A 26,233-nucleotide genomic window follows, 5' to 3' on the forward strand; every position below is an offset into this window, starting at 1 on the left:
TGTCACCTAGGGTCACCGAAGAAGCACTGAACAACATTGAGTGCCTGCCTGTGCTGGAAGAGCTTGACAGTGCTGGAAGAGCTTGACAGTGAACCAACCCTAGAAGAACTTCACGTGGCCCTGGACTCCCTTGCCTTTGGCAAGGCACCTGGAAAAGACAGCATCCCTGCTGAAGTCCTAAAATGCTGCAAAGAGATCATCGTCACTGAGCTGCAATGAAATCCTCTGTCTCTGCTGGAGAGAAGGTGGAGTACCTCAAGACATGAGGGATGCAAACATCATCACGCTGTACAAGAACAAAGGCCAACGCAGAACCTCCTTGTAAATGAGCTGATATGCCAAGTACTGCTCCCAGCCTCCTTCTATTACCTGGTGATGTGCCAGCCCTGCTCCCCCAACTGTCTGAACTGAAAAAAGAGGTGGATGGAAAAAGGAAGTGCAGAGTGAGAACAGGGTGACCAGACATCATAACTGCAAAGACACCCCAAAAGGTAGGACATAAAAAAAAAGGTAGGACATGACAAAAAAGCTAAAAACACCCATATATTGATTTCATGTGGTTAATTTAAATACTATATTACTTATTAAATTTAAAACAATATTACATATAATTGATTACACATAATCAGTGGTTCTCAAACCTTTAGCACCAGGACACACTTTTTAGAAGGAGAATCTGTTGTGACCCACCAGAAGTGATGTCATGACTGGAAGTGACATCATGAAGCAGGAAAATTTTCAGTGATTCTAAACTGCAACCTGACCCACACTTACCCAGGAGTAAGTCCCATTTACTATCATTGTTAAAAGCATATATAGAGTAGCCTGTTCAAAGAAGAGATCTGTCACATTTCCCCAAATGCAGTCGCATACCATGGGAGCCTCAAGTCTAATCTATTAAAAATAAAATACTGAAATGAAAGGGGACCCACCTGAATTTGGTTTGCAACTCACCTAGTGGGTCCCAAACCACAGTTTGAGAAACACTTATTATTAATTCCAGGAAGGCTCTGCGCAGCCTGCTCACAGGGAAAAGGAGGACATTTGTGTTCTTTCCAGGCATGAGGCTGGAAAAGAGGACCTGTCCTGGAAAAAGAGGGCACCTGGTCACCCAGAGCAAGACGCTCTAGCCCACTACTCTTCTCTCCCCAAATGCTTCCACCCCTTCCCCTCTTCCAGGGGAGAAGGAGCAGCAGCGGACAGAGACGGCACCCGCTGCCAACCTGCTGCCTTAAGGCGACTGTCTCAGTCGGCTTCTGGGATGGAGCCGGCCCTGAGCATCAGTGGACTATAGGCGGTCCAGGAGCACCAACTGCACAGCAACCTGTAGTGCAGACACCGCCCAGCGCCTGAGGAGGACGCGCTAATGTTATTTCTTCATTGCTTGGGGTCCGCTCTAGGCTTTTGATGTCTATGGTCATACGTCGCGTGCCAAGGAACTAGCACTCTGGCGCATAGATCCAAAAACATAGAGAGAGACGAGTCGCCGAATCCTGATGGGGCGCTTCCGGGTTCAGGACCCGACTCGCTTGGGATCTCCTTGGGAGCATCCGGGGTGTTTGTTTCAGGCCTGGCCAGTCTCGACTGGGGAGTGCCGCGACGGGGATGCCCCGGGGGGGGCCGCCCTTGTGGCGTGGCCGGAAGTGCGTTCTAGGACGCGCGCTCTATGGTGGGCGGCGGCGCTCTGGTCGGGCGAGGGGCGTTGCTAGGCGGCGGCGGCGGCGGCCTGGTAGCCATGGCGGCGTCGCCCCCCGTGCAGGGCCCGGGCTCCGGCGGCTGCTGCGTCCTGTGCTGCGGGGAGCTGGAGGTGGTGGCGCTGGGCCGCTGCGAGCACCCGGTCTGCTACCGCTGCTCCGTCCGGATGCGCGCGCTCTGCGGGGGACGCTACTGCGCCGTCTGCCGGGAGGAGCTTGCCCAGGTCAGCGGGGGGCGGCGGCCGGGCCCGTGGGCGCCCAGGGGAGGGCCTGGCCTGGCCTGGCCTGGCCGTGGGGGAACCTCCTGTGCGGGCGCAGTTACCCCGGGTGCAGGCTGGAGGGAGGCCTGGCCTGGCCTGGCAGTGGTGGAGCCTCCTTGTGTGGGCGCAGTCTACCCTCGAGCGCCTAGTGAGGCAAAGATTGCAGGGGGAGGAAAAGCCTCTTGAGTGGGGCCTCCTTGTGCGGAGGCCCCTGTACTGGAGCGCCAAGTGGGAAGCAGCCTGGAGGGAGGGAGGGAGGGAAATCTCTGCTCCAGAAGTAGCACGGAGCCTCCTTGCCCAGAGGCAGTCTACCTTAGATTGCCAGGAGTGGAGGGCCGGGCCTGGCAGCAGGTGGAGCCGCCTTGCGCAGGAAGAGGTGGCCCTAGACCCGTGTTCCTTGACTGTGCTGCTTCATGGTCTGCCTATTCGAAGTACCACTGGAGTAACTGGTGATGATATAGCCGCCAGTGACCTCTGGGTGGGAGCCAGATGCCACATTAGTGACCCACACCAGTAAGAGGCTCAGGGTGGGTGGAGAAGCAGGCCCTGGGACTCTGCCAGCTGAGCCTCCTTCCGCGGTTGCTGGTGCTGCGTTCCTGCTCTTGCTGCTGGACAGCAGGCATCCAGGCCCCAGATACAACCTCAAGTGCCGCTGGCAGAGAAGCACTGCACTAGCCTACCATAGAGCGTGAAAGTGGGACCCAGGCTGACGGGGGAGGAAAAGGCTCTGGCTGGACAGCAGGATGGAGACTCCTTCTGCAGAGGCAGTCTATCCTAGAGTGCCAAGCGCCAAGCGGGAAGCAGCCCAGAGGGCCGCTGTGCTCAGGAGTTTCCCAGAAGCTCCTGCTGCACAGGCAGCAGCTGGGGCAGGATGGGCATGGCCTCGTTCTCACTGAGCAGGGCTGCTTTCTTGACTGTTCTTAAATGAGGTACCTATCCAAAGAGGAGGAAGGACCCCTGACCTAGCAGTGGGGTTGGGCCTTTGTGCCTGCTCTGGTATGCCAGGTTGGGAGCAGTGAAGGGTTTTGCTCTGCTTAAGAATTTCCTCAAAATACTGGCTCACAATCAGCTGTTGGGGCAGGATGAACTTGCCTGCCTTTGTTTAAAGGAGGCTGAGCACATTGGAGGAAGAGGAAGGGTATCTGACCTGGTTATTGTCTGCTACAGGTGGTTGGAACCTCCGTGCGCAGCGGCAGTCTATTGGGGTACTAGTTTCTGGTGGGGGGGAATTTACTTGCAACAGGTGTCATGCAGATGTCCTGCCAGTGTGCTGTTCAGGCATCTCCAGTTGGTCGTTGTGGGGCACTGCTTGCTGAGCAACATGGGCCCTGCTTGAGTGCCATCCAGTCTTGAGCACATCTGAGTAGTTGAACACCAGCATGAACTCAGCAGGTCTTAATTTCTGAGAAAACCACGCTGAGGATCTGGCCACATTTAATTCTCCAACACCAATGGGGGCACAAGCCACTTGTGCCAGCTGGTATGTAGAAGCCCTTATGGGCCCTAACCAGAAACTTCTGTTTTGGAAGTGGTGTAGCCAGCCAGCAAACAGTGGTTTTAATTCTACCAAACAACGTGGTGTTTTATGTTTAGCTCATGTGTGCTCTTATTTTTCAAAGCATCTGCCGTACTTTGGCTCTGGAAGCCTCTCCCCCCCCCCCAATCATAGTAGCAAAGTTAAGGAAGGGAGTGATAGACATTAGTTGGACAACTTGCTGACTTGTAAGTGGACAAAGTCCACATAAGCCCAGTTTCTGCTTATTCTTCTCAGAGCTCTTCGAACGGGAGTGACTGGGCACTGGGCTGGGATTGGGCAGGTGAAATTTCCCACTCAGCCCCTTTGAATAGGCCTTCAACTTTTTCTTACCTTTGAACTAACTTTTAAATTTTTTAATGTTCACAGAAAGTGAAACTGAAGCACAGATTTTTCTCATACACTTCTTGGTTTTGTTTACCCCATGCCTGCTTGGAATGAGAGGCTTTGAAGGCAAATTAAATAGAATTGGATGCACAAAGGGGTGGAGAGACAGACCCACCCTTTTGGCTTATTCAACACCTTGTAATTCTAGATGGATTTTCTTTACAGTAAAATCGGTTTGGCGTCTCATTCCTTTGGTGGAGTGGAAAGCCATCATTTTGGGGTGTGTTGTGCTTGAAAAGGATATGGAGGGTATGGAGCGTTGATGTCACACCTCCTGCTTGCCAGTGGGAGGCCTGTGTGGATTGGGAAGTGGGAAAAATCCTTGACCACAAGTATCTGAAATGGGAGTTTCATATTTGACTGGGAAAAACTTGATAAATACAGTGGGCCTTCCATATCTGCATATCCCTACCCATGGATTCAGCCAGGTGTGGATCAAAAATTCAATATTTGATGATGGGGGCAAAGATTCAGACCCCATCACTGAGGAATGTAGGACTCTGATGACGCTGTTGAGGCGCTATCTCTCCATACAGTCCATCAAAGGAGAAGCATTTGTTTCTGTTGCAGGAACAGTCTCTCCGACTCACGTCCCCTCCTGCTCTTTCTCACCTTTCTAGCAGTCCCTCCGCCCATCTTTCATCCAGAGTCGCCCCGACGGAGCAGAGCTTGGCCAGCAGCTGCAGTGTTTTCTGGCAAATCTCATCCTCCCTGCTACCAGGCATCACCCCCACCCCCGGCATCCTCGTGAGTGGAAAGGACCTCTCCCGTCACTCACATGCGCCTCCTTGGCTGCTGTTGTCACCACCACGCAGCGACTGAGGAGTCACCTGCGCACTTGCGAGAGGAAGTGGCCTCAGTGACACCCCTCCTTGCCACTCCCTCCAAGGCTTTCCTGCTGCCTGCTCTACCAGCTGGCCTTGAAATTATGCAGGGGGCTTCAGCCTCTGCAGATTATGGTATCTGTGCGGTGTCCTGGAACCAAGCCCCTGGCAGATATGGAAGGCCCACTGTACCTTGTTTATTCCTAAATAGATGTTACTATTCATGACCTAAGTTTGTTATACTGTTGGCTTTCCTCATCCGCTGGTTCAGCACCCATGAATTCACGGGTGCCAAACCCACATCTGAAGGGCCTCAAGGACTTCCTGGGCACAATTGGAAGTGCCTTCTGGTTGCATCCAAGAGATATTCTGAGATGTGGGATAACTGGAAGTCATGTCAGATAGAAATGCCTCTCCAAAGCATCCAGGAGATGTTCTGATGCCTGAGGAGGTTGTGTGGCTTCCTGGACATTTTGGAGCTGCATTTCCGGTTGCTGGAGTCCTGTTCCCCCCATGGATATAATTATCCACAGAATTCAGTATCTGTGGGGAGTCTGGGAACGGATTACCCCACGGATACCCACAGATCTTTTAGTTTGTTAAAAAAAATTAATATACTGCTTTTCTACAAGAGTTCATAAAGCACTTCATGTGGCTAAGTAAATGAAAAGGTGGTTTCCAGTCTTTAGAGGGAGACCCCAGCAAACAGCCACTGCGGAGATGCTGTTCTGGGGCAGTCATTCTTTTCCTCCTTGATATAAGAAAGCCACCACTTAAAAGGGTCTCTTATGCTGGTTTAGCAGGGGCCTGTGTCCAGCTCTTTCTCCAGGGCTTTCCAAGGTGTTTATGACTATATTCTGGGAGTCCTCTGGCTATTTGTGTGTCTCTAATAGTGGTTTTGTTGTTTTAATGCTTCCCTAGCCATCATGAATAAGGTCGGACGCCATGTTTCTGCCCTTTGATTTCAGTGTTGGTCATGTGGCAGCTTCATGTCTTGGTAGTGCAGTGTCTTTGTGTGCACCTTGTGTCAGGGCTGAGCATGTGTTCGAAATTCAGTCACCAGTCTGTCAGATACTGAAAAGGGGTGGACCTTCAGAAGAGCTTCATGAAGAGCAAGAGAATGTAAAGAATGTTCTAGTTAGTGGTACAAGGGACTTGGGACTTGGATTACTGAAATGCAGAACTGCCCCTTGGATACTGGGGCCCTTGGGATGTCTACTGTGTCTCTGACGAACAATTCATTCTGTGCTGAAAGGTGCCCACAAAGGTGGCAGCAGTATTTTCAGTGGCTGTTTCAGCAGGGAGGTTCTAGTGTAGACCTGCTTGTAAGGTGTACATGCTGTAGAACAGGACAGCTTCTGGTCTTGTCCTTCCTGTCCTTGGCCCCCTGATGTTGCCTTTATTAGGTGTGCAGCATTACATTTAGGACCATCATTCAGTGAAGGTCATCCTCTTCTTTTCAGAGTGAATCTGTTCTTGCGTGCTGAAAAGGCATTGGAAACCCTGGGCAAGCTGGGACTGATGCTCTGTGGGGTGTTCCCAGAAGGAAGCAGTTTTCAAAAAGTATCTGTCAGGAAGTAGAGAAGGGAAATGCCCCACCCAGAAGGTCCTTGTCCCCTCTTAAGGATTGAGTCTTGTGTATTCCTAAGCCTGGTGGCAGGGGGTTTTGGCTTGTGAGGCATTGTGGGTGGGGTAGGGACTTGGGCAGAATGTGCACCTTTTGAATACTGTGGTTTCCAGTGTGTACCTTTTGAATACTGTGGTTTACTTAGGAGTAAAGACAGGATAGTAAGTGCAGGACTCCTGCTGCCACCATTCTTATTTTCCTGGGTCATCTATTTGATGGGAGTCTAAGAAAAATAAAATCCCCTTGCCCAGTTGCACTTGGTATTAAAAAAATATTAATTTTAGCACACTGGGCTGCATTTTAGAAAAGTGTTCTTGATAGTGGTAAGGACAATTAGCAGGCTGCATACAGCCGAGGGCAACAGCGCCATTGGGTGCTACTCAAAGGCAGGGTATGAGGGCCAAGATAGATGAGTGACTGGAAAGCTAGAAGGAAACAAGGCCATGCAGAGAGAAGCAACCGAGACATGGGCTGAGTGAGGTTGCAGTGGCAGGACCCTTGGTGGTGCTCAGCACTGAAACTGGGCTCCCAGGATAAAGTCTGGAGCCTCTGCTATTTTAAGGCTTTGAAAATGGTTGCTCTGCACAACTGAATTTACATCCCTGGAGCAGAAAGTAGCCCTCCTTCCACTCCCTCCCATGATCTGCAGTCTACACTGGCGATTTTTAGCCTTTTTCATCTCATGGCGCAGAAAAGGTGCTGAAATAGTCAAGGCATGTTGTCAGTTTTTTTAACAATTGACAAGGCACACCACACTGCCAGCCAGGAGCGCATATCCCCTACTGGCCCTACAAATATATGACCCTCCCTGAAACACTTGTGACACACCAACAGACCATTCATGGCACACCAATGTGCTATGGCTCAGTGGTTGAAAATCAGTGGCCAGGTGTCATCGTGCATTTACTTAATTTTGCACGGGGCAGCTGGCCTTGTGCATTTCTTCCTCCCTTACTGTGCCCGAGTTTGTTTGCTTCCATTTTCTTTGCAGAGTAGCCCTGGGCTATGGGTGCTTTGAAGTGCCAGAGTAGCGCACTGTGATCTTGGGAGAAACAAAACAAACTGTGTTGAGTGTTGGCAGTGCCCAGGTGCAGATCTTAGCAAAATTACAGGCCTTCAATAGATCCCGAAGGGGTCTAAATCTCATGGTTCCCTATCTGTTACTTTTTTTGGTATTGGCTTAGAGAATCCTTCCTTTCTGGTCACTGGGGAGGGGGATGAGAGCTTGGCTTTGCACAGATATGGTCTCTGAGGAGGCAGAGCCAGAATACACCTGAGTATCCTTGGGTTTGACCTTAGAAAAGTCAGGCTCAGGGAAGCCATTGGTATGATTGGATGGCTTATGACTACCTGGGCCACTGCACCTAGGCTTGGATGTCCAATGGACAGGTGCATGCCAGTCTCAGCAGTTGGGCCAGTTAAGCCCAAGTGTTCTTGGAGGAAATTGGGCAATGAATTTATAGAATCCACAAAACACAGATTCCAAAGTGTCTCTTTCCTGTTAAAACTTTATGCTGAGGCTTTCCTTAAGGCACTGATTCCCAAAATGTGCACCGTAGCACCTTCACGTGTGTTCACAGGGGTGCTGCAGGTTGTCCCCGGTAGCCTCTTTCTTCTGGGCATCATCATCTTGGATCGCATGTGATGTTATGCAGTCCAAGATGGTGGCACCCATCTTCCTGGCTCTCCCAGGCATCATGTGAGATGTTGTGCAATTCTCAAGAGCTCGTATGATCCAAGATGGTGGTGCCCAGGAGAGCCGGGAAGAGGCAGCCCCAAAAGAAGGGCAACATGACCAAGGTAAGTTTGGGACTGTTGCCTTAAGGCAGGGGTGTCCAAGGTTTTTGGCAGGAGAGCCACATCAGCTCTCTGCCACTGTGTTGGGGGCCAGGAAAAAAAATTAATTTACATTTAAAATTTGAATAAATTTACATAAGTTTACATAAACGAATATATTAAATATGAACTTCTATGAATGAATGAAGGTCTTGCAATAGCTCAAGGTCTATAAAAGGCCTTGCACAAAGCAAGGCTGGCCTTTCCTTTGCTGTCACTACTGCATCACAAACGTGAAACACCAAGCAGTGGAGGGAGCCCTCATCCCACAGCTCACACGAGAGGTCAAACAGTCGCCCTCACACTGAGAGCAGTTGCGTCAGGCCATTGCGGGCTCCAACAAATCTCCGGAGGGCCAGACGCTTATTGGAGACTGTGGGCTCCCTGAGGGCCACATTGAGAGGCTTTGAGGGCCGCAAGTGGCCCCAGGGCCGGGGTTTGGGCACCCCTGCCTTAAGGGAAATGGGGAAGGAGTGCACTCATCCCAGCTAGAGGGGGTGATATCGGTCCATAACAGCAAAGCAGTTGCTTCCTTTCTCTGCGCTTTTTTAGCCTGAGTCTTGTTCTGAAGTGATGGCTTAAGGCAGCCCTTAACATTTGCGTTGAGGGACAAGGAAGGGGACCCAGCAGCTCACTCAGAACTGAAAGGTTGAGCAGGCAGCATTTGAAGCAGATCCCATACGCTTGTACAAACAAAGCTGCAGGCAATCTCTTGAGTCAGCCGCCAGTCAGCTGCTGGCCTGTGTGACAGGTGCAGTGGATTCATTTTTAGAGTTGTGTGGCTGCCTGTTGAATTAACTTTCTCCCTCAGTGACCCAGTTTGTTTCCAAGGGCTCTCTCCTCCCCACCCCAATTCTTTTGCATGACTGGCCCCTGTGGTTTTTCCCTGTCCCTCCTTTTGATGATGCATTCCATTTACAGTGTGTCAGTGGCCAGAGGCACTTCCTTTCAGCTGCATGGATAAGGACTTCCTGGTTGGACTCTCTCCTCCACCATGAATTCCTACTAGGGAGCCTTAAGCACATCCCTCCCACTTGGCCTCAGCTCCCAAGCTACAATTTATGGGGATAATATTCTTCATTTTACAGCAGTGCCCCCAAACTTTCAGCTGCCAGGGCCACCCAAGTCAGTCTTTCTCTTACCCAGGATTGCTTGGTGTCTCATTCTTGGCAAGTGACTCGGCCGAGCAGCTACTTCATCCAGCAGGAAGAAGGTGCATAGTGAGGGAAGGAAAGGAAGGAGAAGGGGACCCACATGTGATTATAATGCAACTGGGGTCAGAAAATGCGTTGGTGGCCAGATAAGGATCTGCAGAGCATCGTTTTGAGAGGGCTTTTTCCTTATAGGGTGGCTGGAAAAGATAGCAAATAAATTAATGCAGATGAAGAGCATTGTGCACTTAAATTGCTCTATCCGTGTTGAGTATTATGATTTGTTAACTAGCATGGCAAGGAGGGCACCGCTCTCTGGACTGACTATACCAGTCTTGAAAGGAGGGATGAGCAACTTAGGGGTCCTGTGTGCCTCTTCCATTTGTGTCAGCTAGAAAGGCATAGGAGAAGCCTGACTGGTTGGTCTATTTTGTTTCTATAATGCTTCAGTTTCTCAAAATGGTGGGAATCTCCAGGCCCTGCCTCACCCCACACACCATTTTGAATACAGTGGGGCCTCGTTATCCATGGGTTCAGTATCCCCGGGCACTGAGGCCATGGCCGAGGGCCTCATAGGACCTCCCGGATGCACCCGGAAGACACTTCTAGTCGCATCTGGGAGGTCCTGGAAGACCCTTCCTACGGATTCAAATTTGTGGAAATCAGTATCCATGGGGGGGGGAGAGGGAATGCTGGAACTGAGCCCCCATGGATACAGAGGGCCCGCTGTATTTGTGAAAGATGGAGCAGGTCATCAGACCATTACAGTTGCTAGCCCCCAGTGTTGGGTTGTGCTGTGAACCTGGGAGAGGTTGAGACTTTTCACGTTTGAGAATGACTTGTCTGATGCCCACTCTGGGGTCCCACCCAGGAGTGTCAGTTACGTTCGATCTGGTCCTCTAGAGCATATCTATGTCTGCTGTTGCAGTCTGGGGTGTGCTAAGTTCTCTAACTCTTCCTTGTGTTTGGCACAGGTGGTCTTTGGCCGAAAGCTGACATCCTTCTCAACAATAGAGCTCAGCCAGCTGCAGCACGATAAAAAATATGACATCTATTTTACTGATGGAAAAGTATATGCTCTCTATAGGTAAGCCTTCCATAGCTTCTTTCCTTGGGTAACTTGGTCAGACTTCTGGGTCAGAAAAGGAACAGCCAGAAAGCATCTGTGGGTGCACTTCATGTATTAATTTTGCGTCCTGCCTTTTGCGATAGATTGTAGTCTAGAAGGATCTGAAAAAACGGCTTATATAAAATATTAGAAGGAAAGGATATGTCAGAGGTACCTCTACCCCTCCTGCCCTGGGGGAGCATCGTCTCCACCCTTTCCACATTAAGGAGTTGAGGCTGTTATTGTTGCCTGCCTTTTCCTCTCACCCCACCACCCTCAGCTGCAGGCCATTGAGAGGAGGGTCTGCGGCCTGGCTCCTTGTTGCCTTTCCTCTGAAAAAACCTTCACCATCTAGAGCAGAGGTGCTCAAACTTGTGACCACAGTGCACTCAGAATGCGGTCCCTGTCTGGGCTCTGCACAAAGTCCTCCTCGTTTGGAGGACAGGAATGCTCTGGGCAATCGTGTCGTCTGCCTGGTGTCCTGGAATGCCACACAACAGGACTTCCAGGCAGATGCAACTGCCCAGAGTGTCCCTGTCACCCAACTGAGAGGAACTCTACGTGGCGACTGGGTAGAACCGAAAGGTCCACTCACTGGGTGGATGGATCTGCGTGGATGCCAGATCCGGCCCCCAGGCTGTGGTTCGAGTTGCCCTGTTCTAGAGGCAGAGAGAGAGGTATCAGGAAAGGGAACTGTGACCCAACTGAGCTGTGGACTGGTGAGGGAAGTTACCTGGCTGTATGCTCCTAAGAAGTGCCTCCTGGGCATCAGTGCCTCAAGGTGATGCCACCTGGACACTGAAAGCTGAGCAAGGGCCAGCTACTGCCATCACTCTACCGTGCAAATCTCAGTGCTGAGTGAATCAGACCAGCACTACCTCCAGGCGTCCTGCATGAAGGTCTGTGTGCAACCCCTAATAAAAGCTCACTAGGCACAAAACAGGCTTTTGCCTCCAAAGAGGCAGGGCTGCATTGCCCACTCAGCAAGTTAGTGGATGCAGGATGAATTGGGCACAGTAGGCACACTGTGCCCACCTGAGTGGTGGAGACGGACTTCCAGTTTTCTGCAGCAACTCATCTGTGCATGATGTGGTGCAACCGACGTGCAGCGTTCGTAAACAGGGTGTCTGTCAAGATTAAGTGCAGGTTGCTGTAAAGATTAAACTGAAATACAGTTTGTGCTCCAGGCGCTTAGACAATATGCCCTTAAAGCGCTCTAGATTCTAGTCTAGAAGATTACAGCCTTTCCAATAAATGCAGTGGTTTCCAAACTGTGCATGAGGTGTTTGGGGGCCCAGTCGCCCCTCTTACCGTCTCTCCCAAGTGCTGCCATGTTGAAACTCACAAGATGTGGGCACCGCCATCTTGGCTGTCATGAGATCTTGTGTGATTTGGGCACCATCATCTTGATCTCATGATCTGGGAAGAAGAGGCCGCAGGGGTGCCATGACCCCAGTAAGTTTGGGGACCACTGGGCAAAGGAAACATAGGAAAGGCACCTGGAAGTCCATGAATGTTTTGTTGTGGCTAAATTATTGGGGAAGGACCAGGAAGCCACCACCAAGGCAAGGGGGACAGGAGCCCTTCTGAGCTCTCTACCCTGTTATTCAGGTCTTGTCTCTTGCCTCTCCCCCTTTGCTAGGAAACTCTTGCAGCATGAATGCCCGCTGTGCCCGGAGGCCAGGCCATTCGCCACCATTGTGGACTTGGAGCAACACATGAGGAAGCAGCATGAGCTCTTCTGCTGCAAGCTGTGTGTGAAGCACCTGAAGGCAAGTGGCTGCAGGAGTGCTTTGGGACTGAGGGGCTCAGCTGGCCTCTAAAGGAGCCGCTCCTCTGCTTTGCAGCTAGCAGGCTGTGTTCTTGTGTTGCAGATCTTCACGTACGAGCGCAAGTGGTACTCACGCAAGGACCTTGCCCGGCACAGGATTCATGGAGATCCTGACGACACATCTCACCGCGGCCACCCCTTGTGCAAATTTTGTGATGAGCGGTATTTGGACAACGATGAGCTGCTGAAGCACCTGCGGAGAGACCACTATTTCTGCCATTTCTGTGATTCTGATGGGGCTCAGGAATATTACAGGTGTGTGAACTGCGGTGGGATCTGAGCCTCACATCTGGGTATCGGGGACAAAGGGAGGAAGGAAGAATGGAGGTGGCAGCAGCTGGCCAAGGGAGCATATAGCATTTTATTCTGTCTTATTGTGTATTAAATTTATGCCAAACTGACTCTCTCTCTCACATACACACATCCCTTGGCCCTCCCTGCAGTGACTATGAGTACCTCCGCGAACACTTTCGGGAGAAGCACTTCCTCTGTGAGGAGGGCCGGTGCAGCACGGAGCAGTTCACCCATGCCTTCCGGACTGAAATCGACTACAAAGCGCACAAGACGGCCTGTCACAGCAAGAACCGGGCTGAAGCCCGGCAGAACCGGCAGATTGACCTGCAGTTCAACTACGCCCCAAGGCATCAGCGGAGGAACGAGGGTATGGCGGGCTGAAGGAGCAAAGGATGGGAGAAGATGTTACCTCAGGTTGGGGGTGGACTGGATAATAATGAGGTTCCCTTGCTACTGTAGGAATCTTGCATGCCTGGGGATGTGTGGGTTTTGGTTTTTTGTTGTTGTTCAGTCGTTAAGTTGTGTCTGACTCTTCATGACCCTATGAACCACAGCACACCAGTCTGGGGAAGCATCAGAAGAGCACAGAATGTGAGGTTGGGTATAGAGCACACTTTTTCAAGAATCTTGGCTCCTCTTTAAGATATTATTAATTATAATAATACACGCCTGCCCCCCAAAAGCACCTTTTTTTAGTTGGCAAGGATGTTTAAACCAATTTAGGATATTTTGGGGGTGCTGAATCAGGAAATGGCATTGGTTTTACCTGACTCCCATTTGGGGGGTGCAGCATATCCACCTTAAAGGCTGATTCAAGCAGCTTCCTTGTGAAGAAACCAACACCATGCCTTCCTCCTGAGGAAGCTGCTTGAATCAGCATATAAGGTTGCTATGCTGTGCCCCCAAACTAAAGCTAATTAGGCAAAACCAGTTAACACGTTTTTTGATTCAGCATCCCCAAAATACCCCAAAATAGATCTAAGTTTTAAGACAGCAAAATGCCTATAGGCCTGTGTTATTATAGAAAGCAAGTTTGTAGCTCTGAAGGCGAGCATGAGTGTTTGTGGCAATTGCCTAGTGGAATTGCAGAACCCAGAAAAGTGAATTTGTTGAAATGTTCAGCAGTTGGAAGATATACTTTCTGGCAGTGTTTTTTGCCCCGCCTCAGAATTGGGAGAAGCAGAATAAATTATGCAAACAAACACAATCAGTCATATTGATTTGCATAATTAAGCAGATTGCAGGCTTCAGTTTTTGGTTGTGCAAAATTTTGTCATTTGATTAGCAGAAACGTTGTTAGTACCTGAATTGGGTCCAGATTCCGTAGCATTCCTGGGTGGCTCAGCATAGTACACCAGCTATGATGTCTGACTTTTCCCTTAAAGCAGAGGAATGATTGGCTGAAAGCTGTGATTGGTCACGTGTGTCTCCTTGTGTCCCAGGTGTTGTGAGTGGTGAAGACTATGAAGAGGTTGACAGGTACAGCAGGCAGGGGAGAGGAGGCCGATCGGGACTTCGAGGAGGGCAGCAGAACAGGAGAGGCAGCTGGCGGTACAAGAGGTAAGGGTGCAGCCATTCTGTAGTGGACGGGGAGAAGGGACAAAAATCCAGAGAGCTGGCCTAGAGGCTGAGCTGCAGAGGCAGGCTTCCCCAGGTCAGAGCTCACCTCTGCTGTGAGACCACTAGGTGGCCATAGGCAAGCCACTCCCTCTTAGCCTCAGCCACAATACAAGTTTCCTTTGATGGGGTTGCACGGACTGCATTAAAATGCTGTAGTTGACGTGGAGTGCTAAACAAATGCAAATACTGTTGAGCATTAAGAAGCGACGTGGTGACACCCGCTTCGCTAAGGGCACGGGCACAGCCTCTGCAGAGTGCCCCACTAGCTGACTGTCTTCTGTTCTTGCTGCCTTCAGTGGGAGTCCACAACAAGGTGGAATGGATGCATGCTTAATATTGTTTTCTGCAACAAATTCCATCTGTAAAGTAGTTCAAGGAAGACTGCACCATTCTTGTGGAACCTGTTTCCACCTGTGACTTTGCAGCCTGGCTTGGGGCTGGTCCTTCTTCGTGTCCAAGGGTTGAGGGCACAATGAGCGTTGCACCCATGTCCACTTTCTTGGGTACACAAAGAGCACTAGCATGTTTTTTTCAGCAGGTGGTAGTACTGGGCCGCTTTGGGACTCCACCTGTGTTGGAGACTCTGGTCAGTTGTCACTGGGAGGGGCACCTCATCCCCAGAGGGGAGTTCCACATCCTGAGGGGGCAGAATATGGGTACTTTATCAGTAACGAAAAGCCGGAGTTGCTTTGCATTGTTCACCTCCCCCCCCCCCCCCCGCATCAGGGTATCCTGTGGTTTCTTCACCCCAGGTCCTATCCATAACAGGCACCTGAAGTAGAGGCTCAACAAGTCCAGGTTCGCTGAGGGCCAGAATAACTTGTCACTGGAGGCAAACTATGGGGTCTGCCTCCACTGGATCTTCCCAGCTGTGGGCAGGGTCTTCACAAAGGGGGGGTTCCCCTTGTCCCAATTCTCCCCTTGTCCCAATTCACTAGGGTCCCAATTCTCTCTGCCCCAACTACTCCTGGGTTGATACTGGGAAGACTGCTGACTGTATCTTTTCAGGCGTGTCTTTAGAGCAGGGTTTCTCAAACTGTGGGTCATGACCCACTTGGTGGGTTGCGATCTGAGGTCAGGTGGGTCACGGAAAGATGGGCACCGCCATCTTGGAAACTGGCAAATTAGGCAGCTGGCGCCATTTTGGAAGCTGGAACTGCATTTGCCTAATCATGCTATGTATGTGTGTGGCCATCTTGGTAGCTGGCAAATTAGGCAGGCAGCGCCATCTTGGAAGCTGCCAAAGAGGGCAGGCAGCCATCTTTGAAGCTAGAACTGCCTTTGCCCCAGCTTGCCTGTGTGTACTCAGAGCTCCACCCAGGAGCAAAAGAGTGGCTTGCACAGGAGTGAGTGTGGCTACTGAGTGTCTTCAGGGAGTGTTGTTGGATTATCTTGAGGTGGGCTGCAAATGGAGCCCTGCAAATGGGGGGCATGTTTGTTTTGCTTTCTCTTTTACCACCTCCTTCCAGTTCAAGCTCTGCCCTGTGATCCAGCTCCCCCTCTTCCCCACTTGCATCCAGCCCAGCTCTGCCCTTCCCTCCCCCTCCAGGCACTTGAACCTCAGCAGATCCCTGAAGTTTAAATAGGTTTAAATACGTGTCAAGGTTTAAATAGGTTTTTTCTCCTTAGACTTTGCTGTTGGTAAATAGCTGAGAAATAACCCAATAAAAGCTAATAAAACACCATGAGATACTCTCCCTTTAATACAGTGAACAGGTGGGATGCTTGGTAGCAATGGGGTGTGAGAATAGAAACAAGCTTCTGAGCTGGACTATTTTCTCTTGTCATTTGCAGTTTATGAACTACTAGGTGAGAACAGTGATGTCACTTCCTGCTTGATGATGTCACTTCTGGCCATGGCATCACTTCCAGGTTGATGACGTCACTTCCAGTGGGTTGTCATTCTGCAAAGTGGGACCTGGTCTAAAAGTTGTGAGAACCACTGCTTTAGCGGATGACACACTCCGAGACTGGAAGAGAAAAATTTGACAGGCTGTTGGGTGAAATGATTAAGACCAAAAGTTCAGCTTCCTGGCAATTCTTCTCCAAGGCGCATGCCCAGTTTGAGACTCGTGGCTGAGTGTCAGCCTCTGTGTCTTCTCCCTGCAGCAGCAAGGCCAGCCTGGCCTGAGGCTCCCTTGGCTGCTGTGGGGAGCGGAGTGGCTGAATGGTGGCATTTTGGCGTGCAAGACTTTGTGGAGCAGGGGGCTTTCTGGGCCTTGGATAAATCGCACATGCCATGTCTTTCTGTCCTGTCTTGTGTTGGCTGCCTTCGCTGGTCCCCTCTCCCCCCACGGGGTCCTGGCACTTGACTCTGCCTCAGGTTAAAGGGGATGCCGTCCCAGCCCGTTGGAGAGCCCCTCGAGCAGCCCTAGTTTTAAGGCAGACAATGGTCCCTCCTTACTTTGCTGCCCCCAAACTCTGCAGGGAAGAAGAGGACCGTGACATTGCAGCTGCTGTCCGGGCATCAGTAGCTGCCAAGAGGCAAGAAGACAAGAAGCGGGGGGAGGACAAAGAAGATAGCTCCCACGCCAGGAAGGAGGACGGAAAGGACTCAGACATGGGTGTTTCCAAGCGAGGCCCGAAACCTGCAGAAGTGCCAGGTGAGCCACACTGTGGCCTGTGGGAGACGGAGCAGCCCTGGCCCGCTGCCTATCCGGTGCTGATCTAGAGCCATAAAAGAATGGGTGACGCTCTGGGTTTGACCATGTCTCTGTTCTGCCTTCCCAGCTCCCAAGGAAACCGCTCCACAAGCCATCCTGACCCAGGAGGACTTTCCTGCCATTGGCTCGACAGCTGCAGGTTCTGTGCAGAGGTAAGTCTCAGAGCTTGTGGAGGAAAAGTGGGCAGCGTCAAATGGCCAGAGTCATCCCCATGTGCAAGGTGATTCTGTCTGTGTGTTGGCCCCTCCTTTGTGTGGGGAAATGGCCCTGAATGCAGTGCTAGGCTGCCTGTCCCGCTTCTAACTGGGCTCCTCCCTTGAGCACAGGGGAGTTGTGAGGTGTGTGTTCTCCTGAAGGTAATCCCTGTGTTTGCCTTCTGCTTCCTGCTGCATTTTCCTGATCTCAACTGGGGGAGGGGGGATTAATGGCACTGGCCCAGCTCTTCTTCCTCCTTCTCCTGACAAGTTGACCTCCAGTAGTTAAATTATGTTTACCCCTCGCACTGTCTTGCTGCTCTCACTTGGGCCTGGCCGCTGTCTAGTTTATGAAGCAGGCCCTGCCCTCCATCTCCCTTTGGTCTAGGCTGCTGCAACAGGCAGGAGTGTCCCCTGAGAGCCTCTGGGCGGAGTTCTTCTGCCCCTGCCTTTCACAAGGTCTTACATTTTGTGAGACTGCACATGGTTTTCCTTGGTGGGTTGTCATATGCACTGCTCCTCTACCTCACAGCTCCAACCAACCAGCATCGATGAAGCTGAAGGAAGAGGACTTCCCAAGCCTCTCCTCCTCCTCGGCCACCCCCACGCTCACTCCCACCATGTCCCTGACGTACACTGCCACTGCCAAGAAGACGTCCTTCCAGGAGGAGGACTTTCCTGCCTTGGTGTCCAAGGTCCGTTCAAACAGCAAGACAATGTCAACGCTTGCCTCTGCCTGGAACAGCGGCTCCAGTAAAAAGGCTGTCCGAGCTGTCCCAGCCAGTGGCCCTGGAGCAAACCAACCAGCCAAGAAACCCGCCCTTGCTGGCAGCAGTAGAGGGAGCAAGAAGAGCAACACAGCTGCCTCCAACGACGAGGAAGATAGCGGGACCGACAACACGGCCATGCAGGAAATCCGCAGCACCCCCACGATGGTGGACGTCTCCTCCTTGCTGGCAGCTTCTAGTTCGCAAACTTTCGTCAAGGTGGGCAAGAAGAAGAAGGTGGGCTCTGAGAAGCAGAGGCCAGCATCGCCTGCCATCTTGCAGGAGGTGCCACCCCCTGCTCCTCCCACAGAGAAGGCACTGGAGGCCAATTCCCTTTTGGGGGGCCCTGTGGGCATCCTGTCAGGGAGAGTTGCAGCTGTTGTGAATGGCCACACGGAAAAATCTGGAGTCTCCTGCCCAGCATCCAAAGAGCCACCTGGCCTGAAGAAGCCCCTGGCAGCTGGCGAGCCCCTCTTGCCTCAGGAAGACTTCCCAGCCTTGGGGAGCTCTGCACCCCCTCGAATGCCTCCGCCACCAGGTAAGAGCTGTAGGGTCCTGTGACAGCTGTGGTTCCCAAATTTACCTGGGTTGTGGCACCCCTGCAGCCTCTTCTTCCCAGCTCAGCCAAGATGGCAGCATCCAAATCTTGTGAGATTTCATGAGATCCAAGATGGCAGTGCCCAGGAAAACAGGAAGGAGGAGCCACCGGGGGCATCCTGTTGCACCCCTTTGAGTGTGCCATGATGCTCTAAGACAGGGGTGTCCAAAGTTTTTGGCAGGAGGGCCACATCGTCTCTCAGACAATGTGTTGGGGGCCGTGGAAAAAAACAATTAATTTACATTTAAAATTTGAATAAATTTACATAAGTTTACATAAATGAATATATTAAAGATGAACTTATATAAACGAATGAAGGTCTTGCAATAGCTCAAGGCCTATAAAGTCCTTGCACAAAGCAAGGCTGGCCTTTCCTTTGCTGCCGCTACTGCATCACAGATGTGAAACAACAAGCAGTGGAGGGAGCCCTCATCCCACAGCTCACGCAAGAGGTCAAACAGTCTCCCTCAAGCTGAGAGCAGTTGTGTCAGGCCAGTGTGGGCTCCAACAAATCTCCGGAGGGCCAGAGACTCATTGGAGACTGGGGGCTCCCTGAGGGCCACATTGGGAGGCCTCGAGGGCCGGAAGTGCCCCAGGGCCGGGGTTTGTGCACCCCTGCTGTAAGACATCGTAACACACATTTTTTGCATTAATGTATGGAAGGAGTGGGGCTCTTGTACCCAGGGCGCCACAGTGATGTCAGTTCTGCTGGAGTACCAACTGTGGTGCTGGGCACAGAAGCTGCTTCCAGAAAAACTGAAGCTTTCATTGAAGAATGAAGTTTCTCGGCATCTGGCTGCAAAGTGACACTCAAAGGTGCATGGGGATCAGCTGGTGACCCCCCCCCCCGAGGCCACTGAACTTGGATCCAGAGGCTCGAGTGTCCCCTGCTTTGGGCTACACCCACATTTCTGTTACAACCTAGCATGCCGCTAAGCATGTGTAAAGTGCCTCATGTCAGCCCTTTTGGCTGTCATGTGCCTAGTGTTTGTGGAGATGGCTGGCTGGAGGAGGAGAGATACCAAGCTGGGCTTCCCCAAAGGGCTGAGCAGCAGGGCTTGGTTGACAGCGAGCTAAATCGTATGCAAATGTTCTGGAGCAGGGGTGCTCAATAGGTGGATCGCGATCTACTGGTAGATCGCAAGGCAAAATGAGTAGCTCGCGGAGCCCTGTCTCTCCAAACTGTTAATATGTCAGTTTCGTCTAGTGACTAGACAAAACTGACATATTTAGCTGACACTAAACTGAAACTGCCACTTTAGCTGCTCTTCAGGCATGCAGCAACAAAACTGACGAAACTGACTAGACTCCAGCAGGGGCTCCATACATTAAAGGGGGTGTCTGTCAGACGCTTCCTTCCCCCCTGGTAGATCTCCCGGCCTTGCTGAGTTTCAAAGTAGCTCTCGATCCAAAAAAGTGTGAGCACCCCTGTTCTGGAGGATGAACTCCATTCTGTGGCCTGGTAGGCAGGTAGAGCAGAGGGGCAGCTTTCTCGCATTATGCTATAGAGCCTGGGTTTTGCTAGCTGCAAGGAAGGGCCAGTGGCTGTGAGAGCCTCCCTTGCAGCCCTGGAAAAATGGATGCTGCCCTAGCCCCCCCCCATGAGCTCCAGGGCTGAGACCTTGCCAGTCATCTGAACACATGAAGCTGTTGGCAAACTGGCACCTGAGTCCCCAAGCCTGAGGTAGGCCCTCCATGTTCTGAGGTCTTCTCTGCCATTCTTTGGCCTTGCGCTGCTTCCCCCTTCACACTGACAGCTACCAAAAGTTCTTCTGCTACTACATTGGGCTCCTTGTGTTTCTCTAAACATTGTCTTCTTCCACCCACCACCAGGTTTCAACTCTGTGGTGCTGCTCAACAGCCCTCCACCACCTCCAGGGCTGCCAGTGCCTCCTGGCAAGCCGCCTCCCGGCTTTGCTTCCATTCCGCCTGTCGGGGCCTCAGAAACTGCCCCCACTCCTGGGAAAGAGTAAGTAGGCGCTCCTCCTACAAGTGCCAGATGCCCCCTTCTTCTTCCGCACCTGCCCAGCATGGTCTCTGCCACTGAGCTGTGGGACCTTCCCCTTCCAGGTGGTTTCATCGAGATTAGGGTGCCATTTCCAGACTCTCAGAATGTTGTTGGAGTCGCTCTTTGTTCTTGTACGTGAGGGTTTTCTTTTAGAGTGTGTCAGTAAGAATTGGATTCACCCCAGTATTCTGCCCTCTGCCCACATCTCTGAATGTGCCTCCTGAAGGTGTCTGGTTCTGTTGGGAAGGATTTGGTGGTCCTGATGCAGCCCAGTGATTAGAAAGAGGCCAGGTTGGTGTAGTAGGCTCATACAGGGGTGCAGCAGGCAACCCCATCTATGTCTGGGTAAAGGGACTCAGAGGAGAATCTGACTTTAAAAATAATTGCAGTTTCTCTAGTATTCCCAGCACACAATTTTGGAATTAGTGGGAATGGAAAGAGTTAAGCGTGGTCCTCAGAGGGTCTCAATGTGACATCAGAGTAGTCATCTGAATGGCTCGTCCCATCCAATCCAAGCCTCCCTTTGGGAGCTTCCTAAACTGGCACCTTTTCTTCAGATGCTTCCAAGTAATGTTTGTGTTCCTGTGTTTTTCTTCTCCCTCCAAACAGGGCAAAACCTTGTCAGGGATCCTACCTAATACTGGAAAACTTCCAGCAGAGGAACATCCAGCTCATCCAGTCTATAAAGGAATTTCTTCAAAATGACGAATCCCAGTTCAATAAATTCAAGACGTACTCAGGGCAGTTCAGGCAGGTGAGTGGGGAAGCACCGGAACGGTGGTCTTGCTGGAACAGCCAGACAGCTTAGGAGACTCCCCTGTATAGTGGTGGTGGTGGCAGCACTGGGCTGGGCTTGCCAAGCCCCCCTCCGGACCTGTCCCCAGCCCTGCTTGATAGTCTGACTGCTTAGCAGTCCAGGGGGCATTGTGGGAGTTTGCTCCCTGGATCCTTTGTGTCCAGGTGGTCCTTGGGGGAGCCCAGCTGGCAGGGGAAAGCAGGGGCCTGCACGAGGCTCTCACAAGTTTCTCCTTGTTCCTTGTCTCATGGATGTCTGTTTCATATGGATCTCCCCACAGTCACGTCTGGAAGACAGGGTTGTGTTCAGCTGAGCACATTGCTCATGCATAACCATCAGGGTGGGTGCTGGGGCGGGGGGCCAGGTGACATCATCGAGGGAGTTGTGGGCTCTTGAGCCAGTACCCAACACCAGCCCACAGGGCCGGTTTGAACCAGTTGGATCAATTGCTTCCAATTGGGCCCCACACCTGCCCCCCCACAATAGAATAAAAATGAAAAACGCAATAAATATTTTTCTAACTCATTTTGCAGTCACTAAACCAGACTAGACTTGGTTTACTTTTCAAAGGTAATCTACACCTTTTGTTGGTTTACTTGTAGCCTTACCTACATGCAGTTTTATGTGAAAATGTGCTTAGATCCATTTGGTCCATGATCTTGCATGCTCCTTTGAAGCGCACATTTTGATTGCTTTCCATTCTACCTTAAAGCTATAAAGTCTATAATTTAGAGGTGTTTGAAAACAGTGGTGTTTTATGCAGAAGTAAGCCCATTGTATTCAGTCAAATCTTAGGCTGTAATCCAGTCTTACTCACAGGAAACAAACAGCTATATGTCCAATAATTTTTTTGTATCTGTCTCAGATTCTCCAGCCCTTGGCTGTGAGCCTGGGGCCCCACCAGAACGGTTTCCAATTGAACCCTGCAGCACCCAAGGCTGGCCCTGCCAGCCCTGTTCCTGACTTGCTCACCAGAAGTGATACTCCGCAGTATCTGCTTCTTATGTTTCGCTCCCCCCAGACCTGCATGAGTGGGGCTGGGTGCTTGTCTCCCTGATTTCCTGCCTGACTACCCTTATCTTCCTTGCTCCTTCCAGGGTCTGATTTCTGCAGTTCAATATTACCAGAGTTGCCAGGAGCTCCTGGGAGAGAACTTCAAGAGGATCTTCAATGAACTCCTTGTGCTGCTGCCAGACACGACCAAACAGCAGGAACTGCTGGCCGCTCACCACAGCTTGAAGGCCCAGGGGAGGGCAGGCTGCCCCTCCTCCTCCAGCAAGTCCAAAAAGAACCGGAAGAGCCCCTGGCAAGCAGATTCAGGGGCCGAGCTAGACTGCTGCGTTTGCCCCACCTGCCAGCAGGTGCTGACCTCACAGGACCTGGCTGCCCACAAGGCCCTGCACCTGGAGGATGACGAGTTTCCATCCCTGCAGGCCATCAGCCGCATCATCAGCTAGCTCTCCCCGGGCGAGCAATAAAAGCCAGTCTCCACCTTAACATTTGCGCTTCTTGGAAGGCAGAAAGGAGAAGGAGGGCAGCCGGCCCCGGAGCAGGAGCTGCAGGGCATTTGTGGATGGAAGTCTGTGGTAGGCTAAGGCGGGACCGGCTGGCAGCAGCTGTGGCTGTTGGGAGAATCCCTGCAGTGGTTGGTTGGTCCTTCCAAAATGCAGAACAGGCTGCGGAGGAGCAGGGTTGGGGGGTGGGGTGGTGGGTTGGCTTCTGACCTTGGCAGAAATGGGACAGGTGGGATGGAGGGGATCAAGTCAGCCTTTAAGGTGGGAAGGTCTCCATTTGGCTGCAGAAAAGTGCACAGTAGGGACTCCTAAGCCATCATGGTTAAGGCGGCAGGGGCTCTGCCGGGAACACTGTTTTGGAAGGAATTGGGGAGGGGTGTATTGTGGGCCTCTCTTTTGTCCTCTTCAACCCCCTTCCCCAGTTTTCATGGAGCAGAGTCACCGTCTTCTGTGAGCAGGACCAGAACCTCCCATAGTGGGAGTTGGCACTTTGAATCTGAATCAGTTCATCAGCCTTTTCTGCGAAACTTAACGTTTCTCAAAATAACCCCTTTTTCATTTGGCCAGAACTGCATGTAAGAAAAGTCACATTGAGAACTTTTTTCCCTTCCTTCTTGCTGTACCTTTGCATTTCTCGCCCTGTGATGCAAGTTTGGTTTATCTCCACTGTCTTGAAGGGATCTATACTGGTTTGGAACCATCTGCGGTTGACTCATTAAATGCTGTTCCATGTTCACTGTCCCGGCTTTGCTGTCTGGTGCCTTGAAACACCCTCTTCTGGGGGCTTCTTTTGAGGGGAATAGGATCTGGGTCTGGCAAGAGCTGTAGCTACTGCCTCCAGCAAGTTCTTTTCTCTTATTGGGGAGGGACATCCTTTTAAAACTCATCTCTGGTCATAGGAGGTTCCTCTCATAGCACCACACAAAGCAGTCCTGGAGAATGTTTTGGGATTTATCTCCGAAAAGATCAGAGAAGCACCAGTAGATGGGGGTATAATTTTTTTGTTATTGTGGAGGAGTAGAAATTGCAAATACAAGGTGGGACCTTGGTATCCGTGGCGGTTCTGTTCCAGGACCCCCATGGATATCAGGGCTGGATTTTAAAGCCCTTTAAACACAAGAAAAGCGCACCAAAATCAGATTTCCTATCTCTACATAGCCAAACTGCTCTGTTTCCAAGCCTCTACAGCTATTTTTAGGACTTAAAGACCTACTTCTGGGTTATGAGGAGGTTTCTTGCGATGCATTCTGAGGAGCAAGAAACCTCCATGCAACCTGGAAGTTGATGTTTAAGTCCTAAATATAGGCAGTGGTTCTCACTCATTTAGCACCAGGACCCACCAGGACAGAATGAGAATCTGTTGGGACCCACCGGAAGTGATGTCATGACTGAAAGTGACACCAACAAGCAGGAAAATTTTTAATTATCCTAGGCTGCAATCCTACCCACACTTACCAAAGAGTAAGTTTACTATCATTGTTAAAAGAATATACATAGTAATTTGTTAAAAGTACAGGTCTAAAACATTTCCCCAAATGCAGTCACATATGATGGTAGCATCAAGTCTAATATATAAACAATAAAATATTGAAATGAATGGAGACCCACCTGAAATGGGCTCGCGACCCACCTAGTGGATCCTGACCCACACTGCTGTAGGGGCTTGGAAATGGCGCTATTTGATTGCACAAAAGTAGGTAACCTGATTTTTGGTGCTCTTGTGCTTAAAGGACTTTAAAATTGGACCCCAGTATCTGCTGGCAGCCACCATGAGTCAAATCTGCGGATACTGGGGTCCCACTGTACTTCTCAAATTTTTTTTACCATCACCCAGCAGATTGAGGTGAAGGCTTGATTGAAGCATTCAACTTATAATTGGGTACTAAAATGATTCCTATATTGTATTGCTGTGTGCTGCTTGTGTAGAAGGGTGGGAAAGGTCTCTTGCTTCAGTGTGCCTAGTAATCAAGCATGACTGGGCAAGACGAGGGATAGAACATCTCTCCCTTCCTTGCTGGCTTGTTGCTCCATCTCCTCATTTTGTTTGCAGGAAGGCACGTTAGACCAACGTGGGGAGGATAGAGAGCCAAGTTTTACCATTTCTCCCACCCCCACCTGTCCAGGCCAAAAATGAATTTCCACTCACAGAATTCTCAGTCTAGACTGCACCTGAATCCCATTATCTACTGCCTCACTTCTTTTAAGCATGTGTGCATTTGCTCGAGGTTGAATGGCACCTAAGCAGAAATACATTATGCAGCTGGAAGTCAAGAAATGGACCTTGAGCCTAGTGCTGCCCACAAACTGGAAGAGCCCAGGCCTGACTTCCTGGGAGACTGGACCATACCCAGGGATGCTGGGCTTTTCCCCCCTATTTCCCCTAGGTCCACTCTCTGCACCTCTGTGGAAAGGAGGTTGGGAGGAAAGCCAGCCGGCTATCCCCCAGGCAACTCAGGTGTATCTAGAACTTGGGAGTGTGTGTGGCTTGGGTCATATAGTGAGGCTACAATGCAGCAGAAACACCAGCATGGGCATAAGAACAGGCAACAAAGAGGACCTGTTGCTTTACCAATGCCATTGCAGTTCCAGTCATGATGGAGTTCTCTGTCTTGGTCATCCCAACCACTAGAGGGCAGGCTGGTCTGTGACTTCCCCAATCCTTTTGCAGTTCCGGTCACAGCCACTAGAGGGCAAGCTTCTCTGTACTATTGGCCATTGCAGAGCCAATAAACAAGTGAGGCAGGTGTATAAATCTGAGTTTTCAATCTGGGTGCCCCTGCCCAAAAAATGCGGAGCTAAATTGGGTGTCACAACCCAAATGCAAACTAATTATCAACTCAGGGTTTGGAGAGTTTTTAATATTAATTTAACTAATTGACATCAGTTGCCTCAAAACTCGAGGATGCTATGAAATGTAGCAAAACTGAGCTCCAACCATGTTCAAATGGAGACCAGACCTGTGTGGTTGGCCTGTTTGTTCTCTGCATTGTGGGTTCTTAGCAGTCCAAAGCAAAACCAATCCGTTGGCTCAGAATATTTACATTGAGAAACATCTTGACACCACTTCATTTGGACCAAAAGGTTTATCCCCAGAGTGTGTTTTCAGTGTCAAGGCATGAGAAGCAAAGGTGACAAGGGTGCTTCTGAGCATGTGCAAAGTGCTGTTCAGAGTTTCAAGAAGAATAGAACTCGGATGCTGCTCTGTCACTGATACAGTTCAGAAAAAACCGTTGCCTCGATCAGCACTCATCTTCATTAACAGATACAGAACTTCCTAATAGTAGCCCACCTCAGTTAGCGCTAGGGAGGGAACTGCATTGGGCTGGGGCAGGGCTTTTCTAACTGGGGGGCGTCATGATTCCCCAGCCTGTGAGCCCTGGCTACTTTCCCCTTAAGGGGCAGGGGGAAGGCAGGGACACGATCCCCAGGATCACATTGCTCAGGGGGCTGCAGTCCCTACAGCAGCCTCCCAGAGGTGCAGGGAGCCCTGCGCAAGGGTCTACAGGGCTCCCCAGGTCTTGAAAAGT

At 51.0% G+C, this 26,233-nt stretch overlaps 1 protein-coding gene across 1 annotated transcript; it reads left to right on the forward strand.

Moving 5' to 3' along the window:
• The first annotated feature begins 1,571 nt into the window (after positions 1–1,571).
• Positions 1,572–23,442, forward strand: ZNF598 (zinc finger protein 598, E3 ubiquitin ligase). The gene is made up of 12 exons (XM_066640528.1): positions 1,572–1,918; positions 10,288–10,400; positions 12,064–12,193; positions 12,296–12,507; positions 12,696–12,913; positions 13,989–14,106; positions 16,594–16,769; positions 16,897–16,981; positions 17,556–18,328; positions 20,222–20,357; positions 21,006–21,150; positions 22,290–23,442. Exons 1-12 carry the CDS (start codon positions 1,667–1,669, stop codon positions 22,647–22,649), a joined length of 2,718 nt encoding a protein of 905 aa, XP_066496625.1. The 5' UTR covers positions 1,572–1,666; the 3' UTR covers positions 22,650–23,442.
• Positions 23,443–26,233: the final 2,791 nt, after the last annotated feature.

This window comes from Tiliqua scincoides, chromosome 13 (genome assembly GCF_035046505.1).
Source record: "Tiliqua scincoides isolate rTilSci1 chromosome 13, rTilSci1.hap2, whole genome shotgun sequence".
Classification (NCBI taxonomy): domain Eukaryota; kingdom Metazoa; phylum Chordata; class Lepidosauria; order Squamata; family Scincidae; genus Tiliqua; species Tiliqua scincoides.